Here is a 20982-nt window from a genome sequence, read left to right as displayed (position 1 = left end):
ATCATGACATGTCAGAGGGGCATAGGAGCCGAGTGGTCAGCCTTCTACGCCGGTTTTCCCGTCAATTAGATGATTGGCAGGGGGTGTCTTTTAAAGAACCTGGAGCAGCGCGTCACCACCCCTTCCCTGGGCCATAAAAGTGTGAAAAAGGGAGGGAGGAGGAGGTGCCAGGGGGTGGGCAGTGAGCGCAGAGCCGCAGATGAGGAGGGAAGGGGGGGGTGGCAGCCGCAGCAAAGAATGGGATACCAGAGAGGCTTGGATGCCCAGGTACCTTCCTGTCTGGTTCCCTAGTTGCCTCCGTTTCTTTCTTCTTATCAGGCTTTTCGAGCTCAACAGAGCTCAAGCCAACACATCTTGCTTTAAGGGCAGGACCAGTAAGACTGGGAAACCAGGGGATAAGCCCCTCCCCTCCAGGATCAAGTTTAAGTCAGCCCTATCCTGGAAGAGGAGGAGCTACATTCTCAGTAGCAAGGACTGACCCACTACCAGGACCACCGGAGAAACAACTAGTGAAGAAATATATTTTTTTTATTTGGAGGTGTGAAATGAGTGAAACCTTCACTCTGAGTTTTAAAAGTTTCTTCTTTTTCTCTGGGCAGAGAACAGGCAGGAAGGGGGAAAGTCAGTTCCATTGCTTTCCACACTTACCTCAGCCCACCTTCATACAAATGCTAGACAAATGGGATGGTCAAGCTCAAAGCAGGGAATAGAGATTTGGAGGAACTGAATACTACAGGTCTTCAGGAAGGAAAATTCTGGAGACTTCAGGAAAAGTTCTCTGACCTGGTCTGAGGGTTGGGAAAAGAGAGGTGATAAAACTCAGGGGTGCAAGGAGGAAGCTCTTTTTTGGTGCAGAGTTCATCAGAGTAGGCAGAACTCTCAACTGAGGTCTGGAGGGCGCAGACATTGGCCATGTGGTTGGCCTAGATAGCCGAAGGAAGATTCAAAGTAATGAGCCTGTCCTATATTTTAACATCTAATAGGGCATATAGAGAGAGAGAGGGACAGAGGAATTGCATCTTACCCATTCCTTCTGAATCCTTTTCTCAATCTGGTGCTGTGCTAAAAGTACACTTTTAAAAATTATTTAAAAATAATTTTAAAATTATTTTTTAAATATATATTTATAATAAATACGCTCTAACTTTTGATGCTGGTAGTAGCGCCTCTGTACTACAAAGCCCTCCACCAACTTGGACATGCTATTTTGAAATGAGTGCCAGGGGGAGGCAGGCAGTTGGCAAGAGGCTATTCCTACAGGCCCCGTGGTGGCCAGGCACTAGGCAGCAGGAGACACAGGAGGAGACACAAAGGCAAGGAATCAGAACTTGGAAAGGAAGCTGGGAATCCTGACTTTCCCAGTGGACAATTCCTACAACTGTCAGGTGGTTTTGGGTTACGAGAGAGAGAGAGAGAGGCCTTTCCAGATGTTGGGAAAACCTTGGAAGACAGAGTGGAACAAAGCCTGCAGGCCAGAGCAGGCCTGTTCTATCACACAACCAGTGTAAAAACAGAACAGATGACCCCAGAGGGGGGAGCCCTTCCCTGCAGCTGCAGGGATCCAAGCTGGCTAAGGCAGGATCCTGTGGCTGACAGTACTGAGGCATCTTCATACCTCCAAAACCCCACACTATGCACCTGGGCCACAAGGGTTTGGGGGAACTGGGCTGTTGAGTATCTTAGAGTCCCCAAGGCCAGCAGCTGAGGGTGATGCGATGCAACTGGCAGACTCAACATTGTCAGATGTCAGCAGTGCTGGGTGGAAGGACACTGGGGAGGTTAGGAATGGCAGGGACAAGACATGGCCTCCTAAGGCAGGTTCCATGGCTGCAGGTGGGGCATACGATGGTGGGGAATCTGGCCCCTTGCTGGAGCCCTGGGCATGGAGCCTGTGCCTGGCACAGCCCATCCCCCAGCCTGTCAACTATGTGGGCAGTGATCAACTGGGAGTGGCTGCAGAACTGTTGTGAGTGGCCAGAAGCTTTCTCCAGGGGCCAGCAATGGATGGAGGAGTTGGCAGCATCTGTTACAGTGGCTGCCAGGCACCTGGAGGGGCTGTTTGCTATTGCAAGAGACATGGGTGCATTGAAAGGCTGCTGGGGGAACTGTCAAAGACTCTCCAGGCCCTTCAGCCCCCCTTGCACTGCCAGCCCCCCTCCTGCAGTGGTGACTCAGGGATTGATGTGGGGATGCCCTAGGCAGTGTGGGCAACCTGCTGAAAAGTGCAGCCACTAGTGAGTGGGTGGGCCCTGCAAATCTGTGGTGTGGTGATGACAATCCCAACTTCCTCATCTGGTCCTTGAGTGCCCTTTTCTCTGTGTAGGCACTGATGCAACTTGGAGTGCCCATTGCATTGACAGCTCAACTTCTCCACTCTCAGGTGGTCATGACTTCGGATAAGAATTGGTCCCTTTAAAGCGGTGGCAGGGTGATCTATTGAAAACAGCAGACTCCTCTGGCCCACCCTTCTCTGCCTCTGATGGGTGCTTGACTCAGCCCCCTGGCCACATGACCCCTGCCTGTTCATGGCTACCCTATCACGTTGCCCCACTTTGCAAAATGTTGCCATGGAATCCAGCAGTGCAATTGCCTTGAATGCTATCACAGTAGTGCCCAGGAAAATGGGGGAAAAAACCCTGCTTTCTCAGCCAGCCACCATGTAATGTATCTCCCATAGCGAATGGACTAGTGGCCCTGTAGCTATGCCGTGGCTGGCTACTGCTGCAGAGGCACAGCAGATAATTGCTCTTCCCAAGTACCTATGCCGCCTGGAGTTTTGTTTCAGTAGGAACAAGGAAAAGACAAGAAGTAATTTTGGAATGAGGTATCATAACAGTGCTGGCTGAGACTTCAAGATTGGCAAAGAACCTGAAACTGGGCTGCTGTTCTCACTTTGCACAGGAACGCTGAGACAACTAGAGCAGAATTCTCTGTAAGTGTACTTTTCCACCATTATGCATATTACAAAGCTACACACAGGGTGCCATGAGTGGGCCCTTAAAATCCCAGAGCTGGCACCAAGTCATAGAGGCCAACACAGAACAGAACTTGGTAACATTGTCATTCAAACTATCTTTTGATTTCAGATCATCCAAGTACTCTGTGCTGGCGCCCACTACTCTTTCTCAAAATCTCAAAAGTCTTTGCATTCCCCCCCACCCCCCAACTGTTTCTCAAGTGTCCTGCTGTTTCCTTCTGATCACCCAGAACTAGCTACAGCATCTTCTAACTGACTATGTGACAGGGGCAGGGAGAACACCTCCTAGGACAAAAAAACAACAACAAAAAACCCGTGGCCCCTTAAAGACTAGTGGATTTATTACGGCAAAAGGTTTTCTGATCTAGCACTCACTTCATCAAATGCATGAAATGAATGCTCTTTTGGAAGATACAATATATACATGGGGGGGAATCTTACATAACCCACTCCAAAGGAACAGGATGCCTAGGGAACTTGTAGAATCACCTACAGCAGTCAGAATCACACATCAACGCCAATTAACACCAAGCACGATGAGCACCAAACAAAACACTGTAATCATTACTGAAATGGAAACATAGGTAACAGGAAAGATCAAAAAGAGTTCTAACCCGCAGGTGACTTTGGAGATCTGACCTTCATCAATAGAGCAGGAGGACTCAGTTTACATTCTCGGTTTAGAAGCTGTTGCAAGTCCTGCAATAGAGGAGAGATGAATTCTATGCAATTATACTTCCAGGGTCATTTGTTTGATATGGTCATAACTCACCCCAGCACCCTCCTTTGTTTATTAACTCTAACAAGGTTAACAAGATTTTGGCACCTCTGTGCTGGGGCGTCACAGGAAACAGTTATCTGTTTCCTAGCTTCCTTTGCTCTCGACTTTCATCACCCAGCCCAGGCAAGGAGCTATTTAGGGAAACACAGGCTGGTATCACACACAGCCTTTTGGTAGTCTGTTACAACTCCTTTAAAATCAAAACCCAGGAGGGAAAAAGGAGAAACCACACCTGGCTTTGATAGGGACAGAGCCAACAGTCCTGCAAGGAAGACCAGTTGCAGGCTGCAACCAAAGCCAATGCTGGTTGGACAGAAATGTAGCCGTGGTCTAAGGTTACTGAATCCCTAGAGAGCTCAAATTCACAGCACACAGGAATCAAAGAATCATAGAGTTGGTAGGGATCTTCAGGCCCATGTAGCCAACCCCCTGCACACTGCAGGAAACTCACAAATACCTCCCCCTAAATTCACAGGATCTTCATTGCTGTCAGATGGCCATCTAGCCTCTGTTTAAAAGCCTTCAAGGAAGGAGAGCCCACCACCTCCTGAGGAAGCCTATTCCACTGAGGAACCACTCTAACGGTCAGGAAGTTCTTCCTAATGTTGAGCCAGAAACTTTTTTGATTTAATTTCAACCCATTGGTTCTGGTCCTACCTTCTGGGGCCACAGAAAATAATTTCACACCATTCTCTATATTGGCATTTCCTATTTGCAGGGTCGCGACCTGGCACCGGGCCACGCAAGCCTCAACACTGGGTCGCCAGCACTCCAGCCACCTCCCCTCTCTATTTATCTTCACCACTGCCCCTGTCCCGCATGCTGCCGCCACCAAATGTAGCACTGAGTTTTCAGAGGTGGTAAGAAGTTAAAATTTGGGTGTGACTACCTGTTCTTCTGTATTTTCTCCTGGGGTATCCAAGCTCCGGAAATCCACATTCCTTTCCTATGGAAATCAAGAAAGGCAACAATAAGTATCCACAAATTACATTCTTGCCCATATACAAAGTGAATCCAGATGACCCAGTTTTAATTTAAGACTGTATTTCCATGAAGTTACTTCATGTCAGGTACAGCCTTCCAGATGTTTTAACTCCTGTTTTCAACAGGAGGGGAAACAAACACAGAGACCAGGTATATATTCCTTATCGAGCAGGAATACATGTGCAAGTGCTAGCAAGTCACAACCAACTTATGGCAACTCCACCAAAGGGCTTTCAAGACAAGTGAGCAGAGCTGGTTTCCCATTGCCTTTCTTTGCAGAGTCTTCCTTGGTGGTCTTCCATCCCAAAAACTGATTTAGCTTCCAAGATCAGACTGCACCAGGGATGTCAAACTCATTTGTTATGAGGGCTGGAGCTGACATAAATGAGACCTTGCTGGGCGAGGCCATGCATGTCATAAAATGTAATGCCAGGTAACCAAGATAAAAACTTAATAAAGGACACAAACACAATTAAAGCCATTATTTTTTACTTTAAAAACAAACCTGCTTAAAACGTAACAATTAATAATTATTAAATTAACAATAATAATTAAAACATTAACAAATAATTATTAGAACACTAGCAAAGATTCAGGTGAGGTAGCTATGTTGATCTGAAGCAACAGAACAAAGTTTGAATCCAACGGCACCTAAATTAAGACCAATAAAGCTTTATTCATAGTGTTTTTGTGTGCAAGCACACTCAAATAACAAACATCTGCAAATATTTTATTTAACAGTCTTTGATGAATGACACCTCTTGTCCTGAACTATAGCATGAAAATCTGGAGACAATGTCTGTGCTGTGGCAATCTTGAGTATGCTGTTCAGATGTGTATCTGTAAGCTGTGAACGTAATTTTGATTTATTGATGAGAAAGAAGTTGTTCACAGACATATGTTGTCCCAAACTTAGAGAGAATTCTAGAAGCATTCTAGAAGACTTAATTTTGGGGTAATTAGGACACAGAAACTGGTAAAACTTGCTAATGCCAACTTCAGAAAACTTATCTTTCAGTACAGCATCACACTGCAGATCAATGATCTCCACCTAGAGCTCTTCTGGAACCTCATGAACATCCACACAGAACGGATTATGGCAAATTCCAAAATCTCTCTTCAGGTTGTAGAAGTCAGAAAATCATTCTTGGAATTCATTTCTGAGTTCAGAAATTTTTCTACTGTACTTCTCTATGGATATATGGTCACTGGACAGAGACTTCAAGGTGGGAAAGTGTGCCAAATTATTTTCTTGAAGTTGGTTTTCCCAAAGCTGAAACTTCATCTCTAAAACACAAACACTATCATAAAATTCTGTCACAACCTTGTTTCGACCCTGCATCTTAGTGTTCAGGGAGTTCAGGTATTCTGTAATATCCACCATGAAAGCAAGATCTTGAAGTCATTGACTGTCTTGTAATTCAGGGACAGCATTATATTTCATATCCATAAATATTTCACTTTGGAGTTCACAGAAGCATTTCAATACAGCTCCACGACTTAACCATCGCACTTCAGTGTGATATGACTACACGCAGTACATTATCCATTTTCAGTGTTTTGCTGCATAGTTTCCTGGTGCAAAATGCAATGGAAATTGAAGAACTGATGTTGTGAGTTTGCAGCTACCAATTTTTCTTTGAGTTTTGCAGTAACTCCAGCTTTTCTTCCCGCCATTTGAGGTGCTGCATCTGTGGTCAGACTCACCAGTTTTGTCCAGTCTGCACCAATTTTATCCAGAGCTCCTACCATGTTCTTGAAGATGCCATCACCTGTAGTTGTGTCTTTCATAGGAATGATTACTAAAAGTTCTTCTGTAACATGCATACCTTGATCAACTCCACGGATAAAGACTGCAAGCTATGCTACATTGGTGAAGTCTGCGCTTTCATCCATTGCAACTGAAAATGCAATAAAAGAGCTAGTTTTTTGTCAGTTGCATGTGTAGATTCTCAGATAGATCACAAATTTTCTCTACAATTGTGTTTCTTGAGAGATTTATATTTGCAAAAGCCTGCCGCTGATCTGGACAGACTACTTCTGCAGCCATGAGGGTCTTCTTTGCAAACTCCCCTTCTGAAAAGGGTTTTGAAGACATAGCAAGCTCGTGTGCGTGCCTTAACTGCAGCTTCATTGATTTGATGTGATTTCTTGAAAAGTGACTGCTGTCTCTTTCAATGACTGCTCCAATTCAGAAGCCTTTTCCTTTCGTTCTTTTCCACAGTATTTATCATACTTCCCAGCACCATGAGTCTCATAGTGCCATCGAATGTTGTACTCTTTGGGAACAGATATCTGCTGTGCACAAATCAGGCATATTGGTTTTCCATTCTGTTCCACAGAAAGAAGGACTTTCTTGGATAACACGACACTTTTCTCTTCTTCAAAGATGCCATTATTGCCAATGTCTCACCAAATCACACAGTTGTCAAGACAATGCTGCAATGGAAAGGGTGGCAGTTGAACAAAGTTGAACAAAGCATAAGTCAAGTTGCACCTTTAAGACCAACAAAGTTTTATTCAGAACGTAAGCTTTTATGTGCTAAACGCACACTTCTTCACGCAAGGGAATAAGGTTTTTAAAAAGGTTCATACAAATCCATGCTATTTGATTTTAGCTTGTAACACTGATTTTTCCTTAGCTTAAATTGCACATGGCATTCCATAATTTGGAGAAGGCTGTCCCTTTCAGCGGCTTCATATTGCAATCAGGCAGTGCCCAAGCACCAAGGAGGGTTGTAAAATACAACAAGCAAGTCTGGACTGAATGGGGCAACTGTGACACAAGTGCTGCTTCCTAACACTCCAGTAACCAACCAAGGAAAGAGCCCCATGGTGCAGAGTGGTAAAGCTGCAGTACTGCAGTCAGAGCCCTCTGCTCATGACCTGAGTTCGATCCCAGCGGAAGCTGGTTCAGGTAGCCGGCTCCAGGTTGACTCAGCCTTCCATCTTTCCGAGGTCGGTAAAATGAGAACTCAGCTTGCTGGAGGGAAAGTGTAGACGACTGGGGAAGGCAATGGCAGACCATCCCGTAAAAAGTCTGCCGTGAAAACGTTGTGAAAGCAAAGAGTCGAGAACGACTGGTGCTTGCACAGGGGACTACCTTTACCTTTAACCAACCAAGGAACCATAGAATTGGAAGGGACCTCCAAGGTAATTTAGTTTAGTCGAACCCCGTCTGCACAATGCAGGAAAGTCACAAATACTTTCCCACCCACCCCCCAGTTACCCTTGCTCTATGCCAAGAAGAGCGGGAGGACCCCTCCAGGATCTCTTGCCAAAATCACCACATCATCTCTTCACATGTGAAAGGATTCCAGCCACTCTCTGCTTAATCACCAGATTACTGGGAAGCCCAAAAGCAGCAGAAAGGTGTTGCCGGTATGCACTCTGATGCAAGTCAGCTGTCTTTGGATTTTCCAAAAGGAAGCAAATCCCTCTGAAGCTGCCGCTGTCTTAAAACAATAACTGTGTCCCAACTGATTCATAGCAACCCCAGGATCATGGATTTTCTAAGGCAAGATATGAGCAGAGAAGGTTTGTTTTTGCCCACAAGTTTTCCTTGGTGGCCTTCCCACCCAGGTACTTCTCACAAGCTATAACAGTTCCCCCAAGAGCCAAAAGATTGGGTTATAATTATAATGATTGCTAGGTTACTATGATTGCTAGGTAAAGCTGACTCCCTACCCCACCCCACTCTGGGCACCACATGAAGCCTGGCTACTGTGCCAGTCTCTGAGCCTCTCTCTAGATGGGTGAACCAAACAGAGATCATGCCAGCCAAGTGCTTCCAGACATGAAGCACAGAAATAATGGGTTGTTATTAATAACTGCTAGGTAAGGCTGACTCTCTCCCCCCCCCTCCCCCAGTCTCCAGTCTTTTCCGCTCCTCCTGCTACAGAGGCTGAGGCATATCTGCCTACCTCTCCATCTGTACAAATGATAGCATTCTTCACCTGAAGTTGTAAAGAAGAGGGGGCAGGATGGAGGGCAGAGACCAATGCTAAGCTGGGAGGGTGGAGTTCCCATTAGAACAGATGCTGGGCAGCAAAGGGGCTGCTGACCTCGGTCTGCTGGGGTTACAAAGCAAGCCTAGATCATTTAGAAGCCCTTTCCTCCACCCCCCACACCCATCAAACCAAAGCAACTGACAAGCACGGAAAAAGATACTTTCTTAGCAGTTTTTCTTGATGCTGCAAGCCAGGAGAGAGGCAGCCCCAACTTCATGTGCGGCTGCCACCACCAAAGGACCTCAGTCGCTACGGGCCTTGACCCTCCAGCCTGCAACAAGCCCTGCAACTGGCAGCCAGCTTCCTCCCCCTGCCCAAACTGCACACAGCGGCTGCCACCCAGACACCTTGCAGCTGCTCCTTGGTCCTGGTCCCCTGCAGCCTGCTCTGTTGTACCCAAGCAGCAAAAGGCCCTGTGCCCAGCCACTGCCCCATCCTGCAGCCTGAACTGTGTGTGGCTGCTGAGGCCCCCCGAACAACTTGGTGAAGCTGCGGCTTGACAGATGCTCCTTGGCCCTCATCCACTCCAGCCAGCTCTGTCGAGCCCAAGGAGCAACAGGCCCTGTGCCCAGCTGCATTTGGGCAGCTGCTCTTTGGGCTGAGGCCGTTCTGACCTCTGTTGCTCTGTGCTGGCTGGCTGCTCCCTCCCCCGGCCTGAAGTGCGCCCCATTGCTACCCAAACACCTCGGTGAGCCTGGGGCTGGGCAGCTGCTTGTTGGGCCAAGGCCCTTCTGATCTCCTCTGCGGCTCTGTGCCAGCTGGCTGCTTCCTCCCCTGGCCTGAGGTGGGCCCCGCTGCCGCCCAAACACCTTGGCAAGCCCAGGGCTGGAGAGCTGCTCATTGGACCAAGCCCTTTCTGACCTCCTCTGTTGCCCTGTGCTGGCTGGCTCTCCCTCCCCCAGACTGAACTGCACCCTACCTCAGTGCGGTGGGCAGCAGGAACTGAGCAGCCTGATTGCTTGAGCTGTGCCCGGCCAACTGCAGCAGAGCTAGCCTAGCGAGTCACACATGGCCTGTCCCTGTTGCCACCAGCCCAAATGAGGACATTAGTTTTGAAAAGAAAATACATATATATATTTGCTCATGCTTATCAGGGAAACCATCTCCAGGTAGGACCCAGGGACACAAAAGATCAGTTTCCCTGTAGAAAGAATGCAGCTTGATACAATAGAAAGGAGGCAGGAAGGCACAAAAGACCAGCAGGGTCACGTAGCTCTCTTGGTCATGTGAGGCAGTTCAGTCAGGACAAAACGAGGGAGCTGCTGATCTGAGCACCCAAAACAGCTAGTGGTAGCATAGCTGACCTGATTAGGGGTGTGTGTGTGTGGGAGAAGTGGGGTGAGGGGGTGGGCTGTGGTCTACCGATGGGCCGAATTGAAGCTCTCAGCAGGCCAGTTTTGGCCCACAGGCCATCATCAGAGAGGGTCTACTCAACCACCTTTTCTAAGGATCGCAGTGAGGACTGTATCCTCATGAGAAGAAAGAACCTGGTGCTGTTTCACCTACTTCACCAAATTTCCTTGCAAGAAAAAAAGAAAAGAATATGCATGTGAGAAGAGCTCACTTGAATAATCCTTTTTTGTTCCTACACTGGCATTAACATGCAAGCTTTGTAGAGCTCTTTAATTTAGCACAATGGCTTCCCCTCCTGGGAAACCAAGGTGTTCCTTAATTTAAGATCTTGCAGATCAATACTGAGGAGAGTATAGGATGTGTTCAGGTATGTATTCTCAGTGCATGAAGAAGTAGTGGTCCAGTCAATCTTACCAATGAACGGAAGCTTTGTTTCACTTACTGCATGGCATCCATACATCTGAGGCATATTTCAACATTCCTATAGCTCTGGGCCATTGCAAAGCTTACATCCACAAGTGGGGGGTGGGGGGTGGGACTTGTTTCCGGACTTTACATAAGAAGACGGGGCAACTGATCTGATGTGCAGACCATCATCTTCAGACCCCAAAAGCTATTCGTGAGGTGATCAGAACAACTTGGTAGTTGACAAATGGTAGATCAAACAGAATGGATGCTCAACTGAAAAGTTTTTCTACAGGTATGTCAGAAATTAGGGACACCGAGAGTGGATCTCTTAGTTACAGAGGACAATCTTCATCTGACACTATTCAGGTCCAGAAGACAAAATCAAAAGGCAGTAGCACAGACCTGCTAAACAAAGACTGGTTAAGGGGTCTTCTGTATGCCTCTCCACCACTTCAGATTATCCAGTAACTGTTCTAGTAGATTACAGAACAAGGAGCAGAGATAATAATAATTGTTCCCTTCTGGCTCAGAAGGAACGAGTTCAGGCCCTGTGTAGTAGATTCTTGGAGACTTCCAATGTGGGAGGACCTGCTAGTGCAGGGGACGGTGTATCATATCCTGCTGCAAATGTTCAACCTCACTAACTGGAGGTTGAGGGGCGACAACTAGATAGCATTGGTACCACTCAAGTGGTAGCTCACGCTACATTAGCCCCCCCAGAGTCTCTGCCAATAGTGTATATAGTAACACTTGGAGGGTCCTTTCGGTCTTGGGATGTAGACAGAAATATTAGATCCACTGGCAGCACAATTAGTTATGTCTGGCCATTTTTATAGACTGGTCTACAGAAAGGCCTTAGTTCCACTTAGTTCCACCTGTCTTAACAGGTGGTTGCTATTTTAGTTGACAGGGGGACAAAGAACAGGAAGTCCTTGGTCTGACACCCACAGGTTAAGAGGTTCCTTTGTGGGGGGCAGCACTTCTTAATTCACCACAAGTACATAGGCCCCACGAGGAATCTGAATGGGGTATTCTAGGTTCTGTGTAAGAAGTCCTGTGAACCAATGGCTTCCTGTAGTCTGGAGCATGACAACCAAACCAGAAAAAAGTATCATTTGGATATTAAGCTACTTCTTCACTTTGCTGCTATCTTCTGATATCAAATTGGATCTCAAAGGACTATTCTAAAAGTTTGTGCTCTTTCATGTGGATTATATCTCATCAAAAAGAACTCTAGCATACTAAAGGATAATCCTTTCTATATAGATTACTTCCTGCACCATTTTGTGCCCTCTCATTTAGATTACAACTAATCAACAGAACACTGGCATATTAAAGGACACAAACAGGTCTACATCTGACACTGGCATTAATTGATGTATATTAACTGATTTACAATCCTGCTCCATATTGACTATTTTTGGACCATCTATGCAATACAGATGTAGATATTTGATACCAAGTTTATCACATTGTTTCTAGGGGGGGAGGGAGACAGAAACTGATTGAATATATAAATTATACATATTATATGCTCCCATTATCTTAAAACTGATAAGATTGCTTTTATTCTAAGACTGTAGAAGTTTGCATGAGGCTATAATGCTATGATTATGCCAATGTATGGAAAGGTTATATAAGAAGAAGATGAAGACTGCAGATTTATACCTCACCCTTCTCTCCGACTCAGAGAGGTTTACAATCTCCTATATCTTCTCCCCCCACAACAGACACCCTGTGAGGTGAGTGGGGCTGAGAGGGCTCTCACAGCAGCTGCCCTTTCAAGGACAACTCCTGTGATAGCTATTGCTAACCCAAGCCCATTCCAGCAGCTGTAAATGGAGGAGTGGGGAATCAAATCCGGTTCTCCCAGATAAGAGTCCACACACTTAACCACTACACCAAACTGGCTCTTTCATTTCAAAGCAGAAGAAAACTGGTAAAGCTGAGAATGATGACAACTGGAACAAGGTCTGCAAAAAAAGAGATTAGTTCTGAGGAAGATATTCAAATTATAATTGAGAAGTTAGATAAATCTCTATCCCAGCAAATTAAAACTTTAACAGCTGAATTTAAGAAAATAGATGATTACTAACTCAATTACAACAAGATATTAACGAAGATGTACAAAAATAAGGACTGAGATTTCAACTGGACTGCAAGAAATAAGCCAAAAGACAAACAAGAGATTCAAGAAATCAAGACAAAGCAAAAAGAATTTGAAGGGAAACGAGACGTTTGAAGTAGTACAACAAAGAAGCAAATCAAAGGATTGAAGTCCTAGAATCAAAACTTAGAATAATCTACGATTTCGCAGTATTCCAGAACCCTTCTCTGATCAGGACTTAGAAAATGGGTTTAGAAAATTAATACAAGATTATTTAAAGATACAAAGTGACTTCCAGGAAACTGAGCAAATCTTCAGAATTAACTCAAGTCATGCAAGGCAGAATAATCTACCAAGAGACAGACTCACAACACTCACAACAAATCAAAAGACACAATTTTATTACAACACAGGAAGAACAATGTATGTGCAAGAGGATGAGCTGAAGGAGAATGCATCTCCATCGAATACAAGACAAAAATAGATAGATAGATAGATAGATAGATAGATAGATAGATAGATAGATAGATAGATAGATAGATAGATAGATAGATAGATAGATAGATATACCACGGTTGCTGTGCTGAGTTTCCTGTCCCTGAAAGATGCTGGAGATGAATTCAAAACTGGACCTGTGAGGGCAAATGTTTGGACATGTTCTGTCTCCTTCTGCCAGGAATCCTTGGGTAAGCGGTAGATCTCCAGCCAGGCCTCTAAGCTGCCTGTGTTGAGAAATCAGAAAAAGACATGTAATGCAACTGGGGAGAAGAAAGGTCTCTTGGAGATGAAATCTCTTTACATAGTTTAAAATGCAAGAGTCAGCTTGCTGCTACCTATATCGTATCTCAGCAAAAAAGTGGAATCACCTACTGCCATATTCCTGATCATTGCTAGGTACTTACAGGCTATCAGGGAATTTGTTTCCATAATAATCATAATTTGTTTGCCTCATAATTTATTTCCCTCAAGTTTCTAAGCATGAGAAATACTGATTCAGAAGCAAGAGAAAAGGGCTTGCCAATGAACAACCCTGAAGAAGATATTGCATTTATATCCCGCCCTCCACTCCGAAGAGTCTCAGAGCAGCTCACAATCTCCTTTACCTTCCTCCCCCACAACATCACAGATGTTCAATATTTTTTTCCAATTTGAAATTATCTTTCTCAGAAAATAGCTCACACTAGTTTGTCACAAAGCAGTCAGAAACTGCTGCTGAATTGGATGTTTCATGGCAAGATTCTAATTTTTCAAAATCCACATTTGGATTTTTGCAATTTTTATGTATGATAGTGCAATGCTAAACAGAGTTGGTTCTTTGCTGTCAAGTCTCAGATGACTTATGGCAAAAGAGGGTCAGAGATGGTTTGCCACTGCCTACCTCTGCAAAGCAACTGTCTTCCACTCTGGTTGTAACCAGGCCTGACCTGCTTAGTATTCAAGAGATGATCCTGGGCTGTCCAAGTCAAGGCTTGACACATTTACACTTATGTAATTTGATTTCAAAAAGGATTTTAAAGGGTACCTGACCCAGGTAGCCCAATTGTGTCAGTTCTCAAAAGCTAAGCAGAATCAGCTCTGGTTAGTATTTGGATCACCAAGGAAGTCCAAGGTTGCAATGCAGAGACAGTCAATGGCAAACCACCTTTGAATGTCTCTTGCCTTGAAAATCCTATGTAGTCACAATACATTGCCAACCCCACCCCCCTTAGGATTTACTGGGAGTTTGGCAGGAACTTCAGGTGTCTACCAGTTCTAGGGAAAGCTGCATCAAGCCTTCAGAGGCAGCTTCAGCAAAACCTGAGGTGGAACAGCTGCCAGGGCCTGTGGCTTCACGTGGAGCCCACTACTGTCACCCCCTACTCATGCATCTCTTCTGATACCTGCACTCACATCCTTCCACTGCCTGCTTGTGAGTGCTTTGTCATCTGTGCTGTGTGTGCCACCTGGTGCTGCTAGAGAAGGGCATGTGGGTGGTGCTGAAAGCATCAGAGTTTCTAGTGGCCACAGCACTTGCACTGCTAGCAGCACTCAGTACTGTTGGGGAAAGAGCATGAAGGCAGTGTTAGCAGCTATGACTGCAGGTGGTGTGAGAAGTTATGAATAGACAGAGGGCACATGGCTTGGTGGGCAAGAAGGGTCGAGTAGTGGGCACTCTCTTCCCAGGGCAAATGGCCTCGTAAGCATTTCACTGTGAAATTTAAGAAATCAAGGGCATAACGAGCATTTTGCATAGCTCTTCCAAATTGTGCCTTATGAACTTCACACATTTTGCTGCCATGTATTCCAAGCAAAGGGGAGAAGAGATCAACCTCTCGACAAAGGTAGCTACCTCATCTGAAGCTTGAATGACATGTCCCATTAGTAGAAAAGGCTGTTTATGTCCAATTCAAGGCCTCTGGAGAGGGAGGGCTGTAAGTCCAGGCTTTATTTATTTAAATATTTATACCCTGAAGAAGATGATATTGGATTTATATCCCGCCCTCCACTCTGAAGAGTCTCAGAGCAGCTCACAATCTCCTTTACCTTCCTCCCCTACAACAGACACCCTGTGAGGTGGGTGGGGCTGAGAGGGCTCTCCCAGCAGCTGCCCTTTCAAGGACAACCTCTGCTGGAGCTATGGCTGACCCAAGGCCATTCCAGCAGGTGCAAGTGGAGGAGTGGGGAATCAAACCCGGTTCTCCCAGATAAGAGTCCGCGCACTTAACCACTACACCAAACTGGATCTCCCTGCATTTTCCAGTTTCCAGCCTGGATTTCTCTCCAGTGAAGACCCAAACAACTTCCAATATCATTCTTCCCTCCTCTTTTTTTATCCTCACAATAACCTTTTGAGGTAGAGTGTGAGAGATTGGCAAAGGTAACCCAGTGAGCTTCCATGGCAGAGTAGGGATTTGGATTTCCCATACCTAATCTGACAACTACAGAATGCTGGCCCTCTTTTGTTCAGAGGATTAGTATGAGCTAGTGGAAATTGTGTACTGCCATCAAAACAGATGGGCTGAGGTGTCTTGTGGTAGAAAGGGAGATTCTTAAGTCAAACCTCAAAGGTCTTTTTAAAAAAAGCAAAACAGCCTTAATTATTTCTATAGGTCTGAACAAGTCAAGCCAATTGTCCAGTAAGAACTGGCAGTTTCTTCTGAAACTTGCCTTGTAATAGGAAGCCTGCGTAATCACCCCGGTAAGAGAGTTCCAGTTGAACACAGGTGTTTCGCTTGCTGATGTCTTCCTGCCAATAAATAAATATAAAATAAATGCATAATATGAGAACAGGCTCAGCTTGATGAGCAAGGACAGTGATTTGGGAAATCTCAATCTCATGCTGTTGCTATCCAGCAATCCTTGTCTAAGCACATCTCATTTGAGAAAGGCAAAAATAGGGCTTTGGCAAGGAAGCTCTGGCCGGAGGTGGGGGGGGGGAGTGGGGAGGGTGCAGGAATGCTTTCAGTGGAGAAACAGAATACCACATTAAGAAAAGCCCTGATGGCTCAGGCAGAAAAAAGCAGAACTGTACATACTGTTCATTTACGTCTTCTGTGCAGACACACATTGGGACTGTGCCTGCACAGGCCAGCACGGACATTCTTTCTAGCTTAAAAACTCCAAAGTGGGGACACCCTGCCCCTTTTGGAGCTGGCACATGCACGGGATTCCTGCCCACTGCATCACATGCTCCAATGGTGGGCATTTCCTTCCCTCAGTTCCCACTAAGCTGCTGCAACCCTCTTACATGGCACAGCAGACCCTGTGAGAGTTCACAGCGGGGCAGTCTGCCCAGACTTTAATGAACAACAGATATAAGTGCAACTCTGTTTTCATGTTCCATCTTCTCCTACAACCCCACACTGGGACCATTAGCGAGCTACTCACCAGAGGAGGTGGGGTGAGACTCTCACTGGAACAGAGCTTGCAGAATAGTGTTGCCCACATCTACCTTTCGTTGCCTGCGGATCTAGAGCATAATGCCTGACAAATGTGTCTTCTGTTGACCAGGTTGCAGCAGATGACCCCTGTGCTTTGGTGGAGTCTGCTTTAACTTGGAGAGGACATAGCTCTCCAGATGCCCTGTAGCAGGAATGGATGGCAGCCACCACCATCTGGACACAGACTGGACTGAGGCCACTTTGCCCTTCTTGAACCCCAATAACAAATAAATCATACTTTGGTCCTTATGAAATGGCTTGGTTCTTTCGAAATAGAAAAGAGCCATCCTGATGACAAGGGTATGTAAGGCTTTTTCTGCATGTGAACTCAGAGTACGAAAGAATACTGATAGAACAGTTTCCTGTGCCAGATGGAACCTGGTAACTACCTTAGGTAGGAAGTCTAGACTCCACTGTAATACGACTCACTCAGCGTCAGTCTGTTTATCTGCTGCTGTTGAACTGGCCCCTTCCTGCTGTGAATGAACATTCCTTTTGTGTCAGTTGAAGAGAAATAACTGCTAGTGTGACTCATGAACATGTCTCTCACAGTTTACTGTTTGCTTCGCTGCAGTGTTATTTGGGTGGAAGGGGAGACAGACTGTCCTAGACTTCCTAAAACAGGCCCTGAGGAGAGGCAGTATTGATCAGTAAGCCCCCAAGCACTGAGCAAACTCAACTAGTGACAGTGGGGATAGAAACCCACTGGATCACAGAAATATTCAAAGTAGCTCTCTCGTCATCATTTGACCTAGTACTGAGAGTGGGGTGGTTAGCGAGACACGAACCAAACATCAAGTGGGGGGACCAAATAATAGTTTTCAAAGACCCAGTATGCAGATCCCACATCTGGAGAGGCAACTGGGGACCTGAACCTCCTCCCACCAATGAAAAACTCTGTTTATCTATTGAGGAGATGAAGTCCATCCTGAAAGAATATCAGGACCTCAGAGCAGTGTTCAGTGAGGAAGAAGCTGATGAGCTACCCCCTACAGGAACACTGATTGTGTGATCAGATTAATCCCAGGGCAACCTCTCCCCAAAGCCAAAATCTACTCTATGGGGTGGGCAGAGAAGGCAGAGCTCCGTACATTTCTAGAAAAGAACCTAGCCAAAAGGTTCATATGACCGGCCACAGCTCCACACACCGCCCCCGTGCTATTCCGTAAAAAGAAGGATGGGGGGCTTTGGCTTTGTATGGATTTTAGGGGAATCAACGCGTTATCGACCTCAAATGTGTCCTTATACGGGACTTATTGAACACTGCGGCACAAGGGAAAATATTTACAAAATTAGACCTCAGGGATGCCTACTTCAGAATATGCATTAGGGAGGGAGATGAATGGAAAACGGCATTCAACACCCCACTAGAACAATTCGAATGCCTGGTCATACCTTTCGGTCTGCAAGGAGCCCCATGAATTTTATAAATGAAGTGCTGAGGAAATATTTGTACAAGGGGGTGGTGCTGTATCTGGATGACATCATAATTTATTTAAATGACCACCAATCTCACGTGAAGCTAGTGAGAAAAGTGCTACAGACTCTGTATGAATACAAATGGTTCACAAAGTTGTCAAAATGTGAGTTCTACAAAATGGAACTGGATTGCTTGGGCTACACAGTATCGGGGAAGGGTTTGGAGATGGACCCGGCTAAAGTGCATGCTGTTTTAGAGTGGGAACCCCCCAAAACACATAGACAATTACAATCCTTCATCAGATTTTTGAACTTTTAGAGAAACTTTATACAGGGATTCTCTCACACAATGCTACCCCTAACAGACCTACTAAAAACAAAGGGGAAGGGTCCAAAGGCTAAAAGACCTGGGGCTTGATTAGCATGGTCTGACAAATGCCAACAGGCGTTTGATAAATTGAAGAGACTGTTTACAAGTGAACCGGTTTTAATACCCCCCCCCCCAATGAACTTAAGCCGTTTGTGGTGCCATGTGATGCAAGCGATGTGGCCGTGGGGGGAATTTTAATACAACCTGATGAAGAGGGGAACCTCAGACCCTGTGCCTACATCTTGAGAAAATTCTCCCCAGAACAGAGCAATTGGTCAGTGCGGGATGAAGAGGCATTTGCTGTTAAATATGCTCTAATGGTTTGGTGGTCATGGTTAGCGGGAGCCATTTGAAATATGGACAGATCATTTGAAATATGGACAGATCACAAAAACCTCGAAGCGTTAACCGGCTACCGTAAACTGACCGGCAAACAAATATGTTGGGTGGGGTTCTTCTCCAAATTTGACTTCATATTAAAACATATTCCCAGCTCCTGTAATTTTCTAGCTGACACATCTTTATGTGCCCCCTTGCCCAGATCGCCCAGAGACATAGGCTGGGTTGCCATCAGTATGCTGATGACACCCAGCTCTATCTATTGATGGGCGGCCGGACTGCCGACGCCCCTATAAATCTGTACCAGGCGTTGCAAGCCATGGCAGCCTGGATTAAGCTGAGTGGGTTGAAGCTGAACCCAGCGAAGACAGAGGTCCTTTGCATGGGTCGCGGCGAGCTGGGAGGGGAGATCTCCCTACCGGCCTTTGAAGGTGCGTCACTGATACCAGTGCGCAGGGTCAAGAGCCTGGGAGTGCTACTGGAGCCTTCCTTGACAATGGAGGCACAGATAGCAGCCACTGCTAAATCCGCCTTCTTCCATCTCAGAAGGGCGAGGCAGTTGGCCCCCTTCCTGGAATGTAGCAACCTAGCAACAGTGATCCATGCAACGGTCACCTCTAATGCCCTCTACATGGGGCTGCCCCTGTGCCAAACTCGGAAACTGCAGCTAGTGCAGAATGCGGCAACCAGGCTGTTAGTGGGACTACCTCAGTGGGAACACGTGCAGCCTGGGCTGAGGGAGCTGCACTGGCTTCCAATTGTGTTCCGAGTTCGCTACAAGGTGCTGGTTATCACCTTTAAATCCCTATATGGCCGAAGACCTGCCTACCTTAGGGACCGCCTCTCTCCATATGTTCCCCAGAGAGCACTGAGAGCTAGTTCCCAAAATCTCTTAAAAATCCCTGTCTTTCACTATTGGAATTGTTTGAAACAAATACAGAATTCTTGGTAGAATATTCATTTTTATTGCAGCTATTCTTCCAAGCAATGACAAATTAAGTTTATTCCATTTTACCATATCTTCATTCATTTTATGCCATAGCTTTTCATAATTTTTATATAAGTCAATATTTTTCATTGTGATCTCCACACCCAGATATTTTACTTTAGAGGTAACTTCACATCCTGTTAGCTTCTGCGATTCTTTGTTTACTCATTTGCATGTTTTTGCATACAAATTTTGACTTCTCTTTATTGATGTAAAATCCTGCCATTTCTCCATATTCTTGTATCTTACCTAGTAATAATGGCGTTATTTCTATAGGATTTTCATTTATAAACATTACATCATCTGCAAATGCTCTGTATTTATAAGTACAGCCTTTTAGTTTCAAACCTTCTATTTCTTTATCTTCTTGAATTTGCATCAACAAAACTTCAAGAGTCATTATAAACAACAATGAAGAAAGAGGGCAACCTTGTCTTGTTCCCTTACAAATTATCATATTCTCTGTAAGATCTGCATTTATGCAAAATTTTGCATACTGTTCAGTATATATTGCTTTCACCATTCTTATAAAGCTTTCCCCCAATTCCATTTTTCCATCACTGCAAACATAAAGTCCCAGTTTAAATTATCAAAAGCTTTCTCTGCGTCCACAAAAAATAAAGCAACTTCTTTTTTTTAATTTATTTATTTACATTAGACTTTTATCCCGCCCTCTCCGCAAGCGGACTCAGGGCGGCTTACAACAGTCGTTTACATGATTTAGAACAATAAGTCAATAAAATCTATAAAACAGGTCCCATTGAGGGAGCCTCATTAATAGCCGTGCCACAGCGTTCTGCACTAACTGTAGTTTCCGAGTCAGCATCAAGGGTAGCCCCATGTAAAGAGCATTACAGTGATCTATTCTTGAGGTGACCGTAGCATGGATCACCATTGCTAAGTCATTGTGCTCCAGAAAAGGAGCCAGCTGCCGCACCTACCGAAGATGAAAAAAGGCAGATCTAATAGTGGCTGCTATCTGGGCCTCCATTGTAAGGGAAGACTCAAGGAGCACGCCCAAGCTCTTGACCTTAGGGGCTGGTATCAATGGCACCCCATCTAGAGCCAGCAGCTGGACCCCTCCCCTTGGACCACCCCGGCTCAGATAGAGAACCTCTGTCTTCGTCATATTCAATTTCAGCCGACTCAGCCTGTTCCAGGATGCTATGGCTTGAAGAGCCAGGTCCAGATTTTCCAGGGTACAGTCGGACTGGCCACCCATCAATAGATAGAGCTGGGTGTCATCTGCGTATTGGTGACAACCCAGTCCATACCTCCTGACAATCTGGGCAAGGGGGCGCATATAGATGTTAAATAACATTAGGA

At 45.5% G+C, this 20982-nt stretch overlaps 1 protein-coding gene across 1 annotated transcript in view; it reads right to left on the bottom strand.

The window, feature by feature from the left end:
* Positions 1 to 20982, bottom strand: part of WDR93 (WD repeat domain 93) — an 89172-nt gene that overhangs the window by 49317 nt on the left and 18873 nt on the right. Inside the window, exons 4-7 of the mRNA XM_060260069.1 lie at positions 15764 to 15846; positions 13191 to 13338; positions 4648 to 4704; positions 3592 to 3676 (exon numbers count right to left, since the gene is read on the bottom strand). Coding sequence (XP_060116052.1) covers positions 3592 to 3676; positions 4648 to 4704; positions 13191 to 13338; positions 15764 to 15846 — 373 coding nt within the window. The remainder of the gene's footprint in view (positions 1 to 3591; positions 3677 to 4647; positions 4705 to 13190; positions 13339 to 15763; positions 15847 to 20982) is intronic.

The sequence above is a fragment of the Heteronotia binoei genome, chromosome 19, assembly GCF_032191835.1.
Source record: "Heteronotia binoei isolate CCM8104 ecotype False Entrance Well chromosome 19, APGP_CSIRO_Hbin_v1, whole genome shotgun sequence".
In the NCBI taxonomy this organism is placed as follows: domain Eukaryota; kingdom Metazoa; phylum Chordata; class Lepidosauria; order Squamata; family Gekkonidae; genus Heteronotia; species Heteronotia binoei.
Note: the sequence above shows the minus strand (reverse complement) of the source record. Positions and strands in the feature narration are given on the sequence as shown.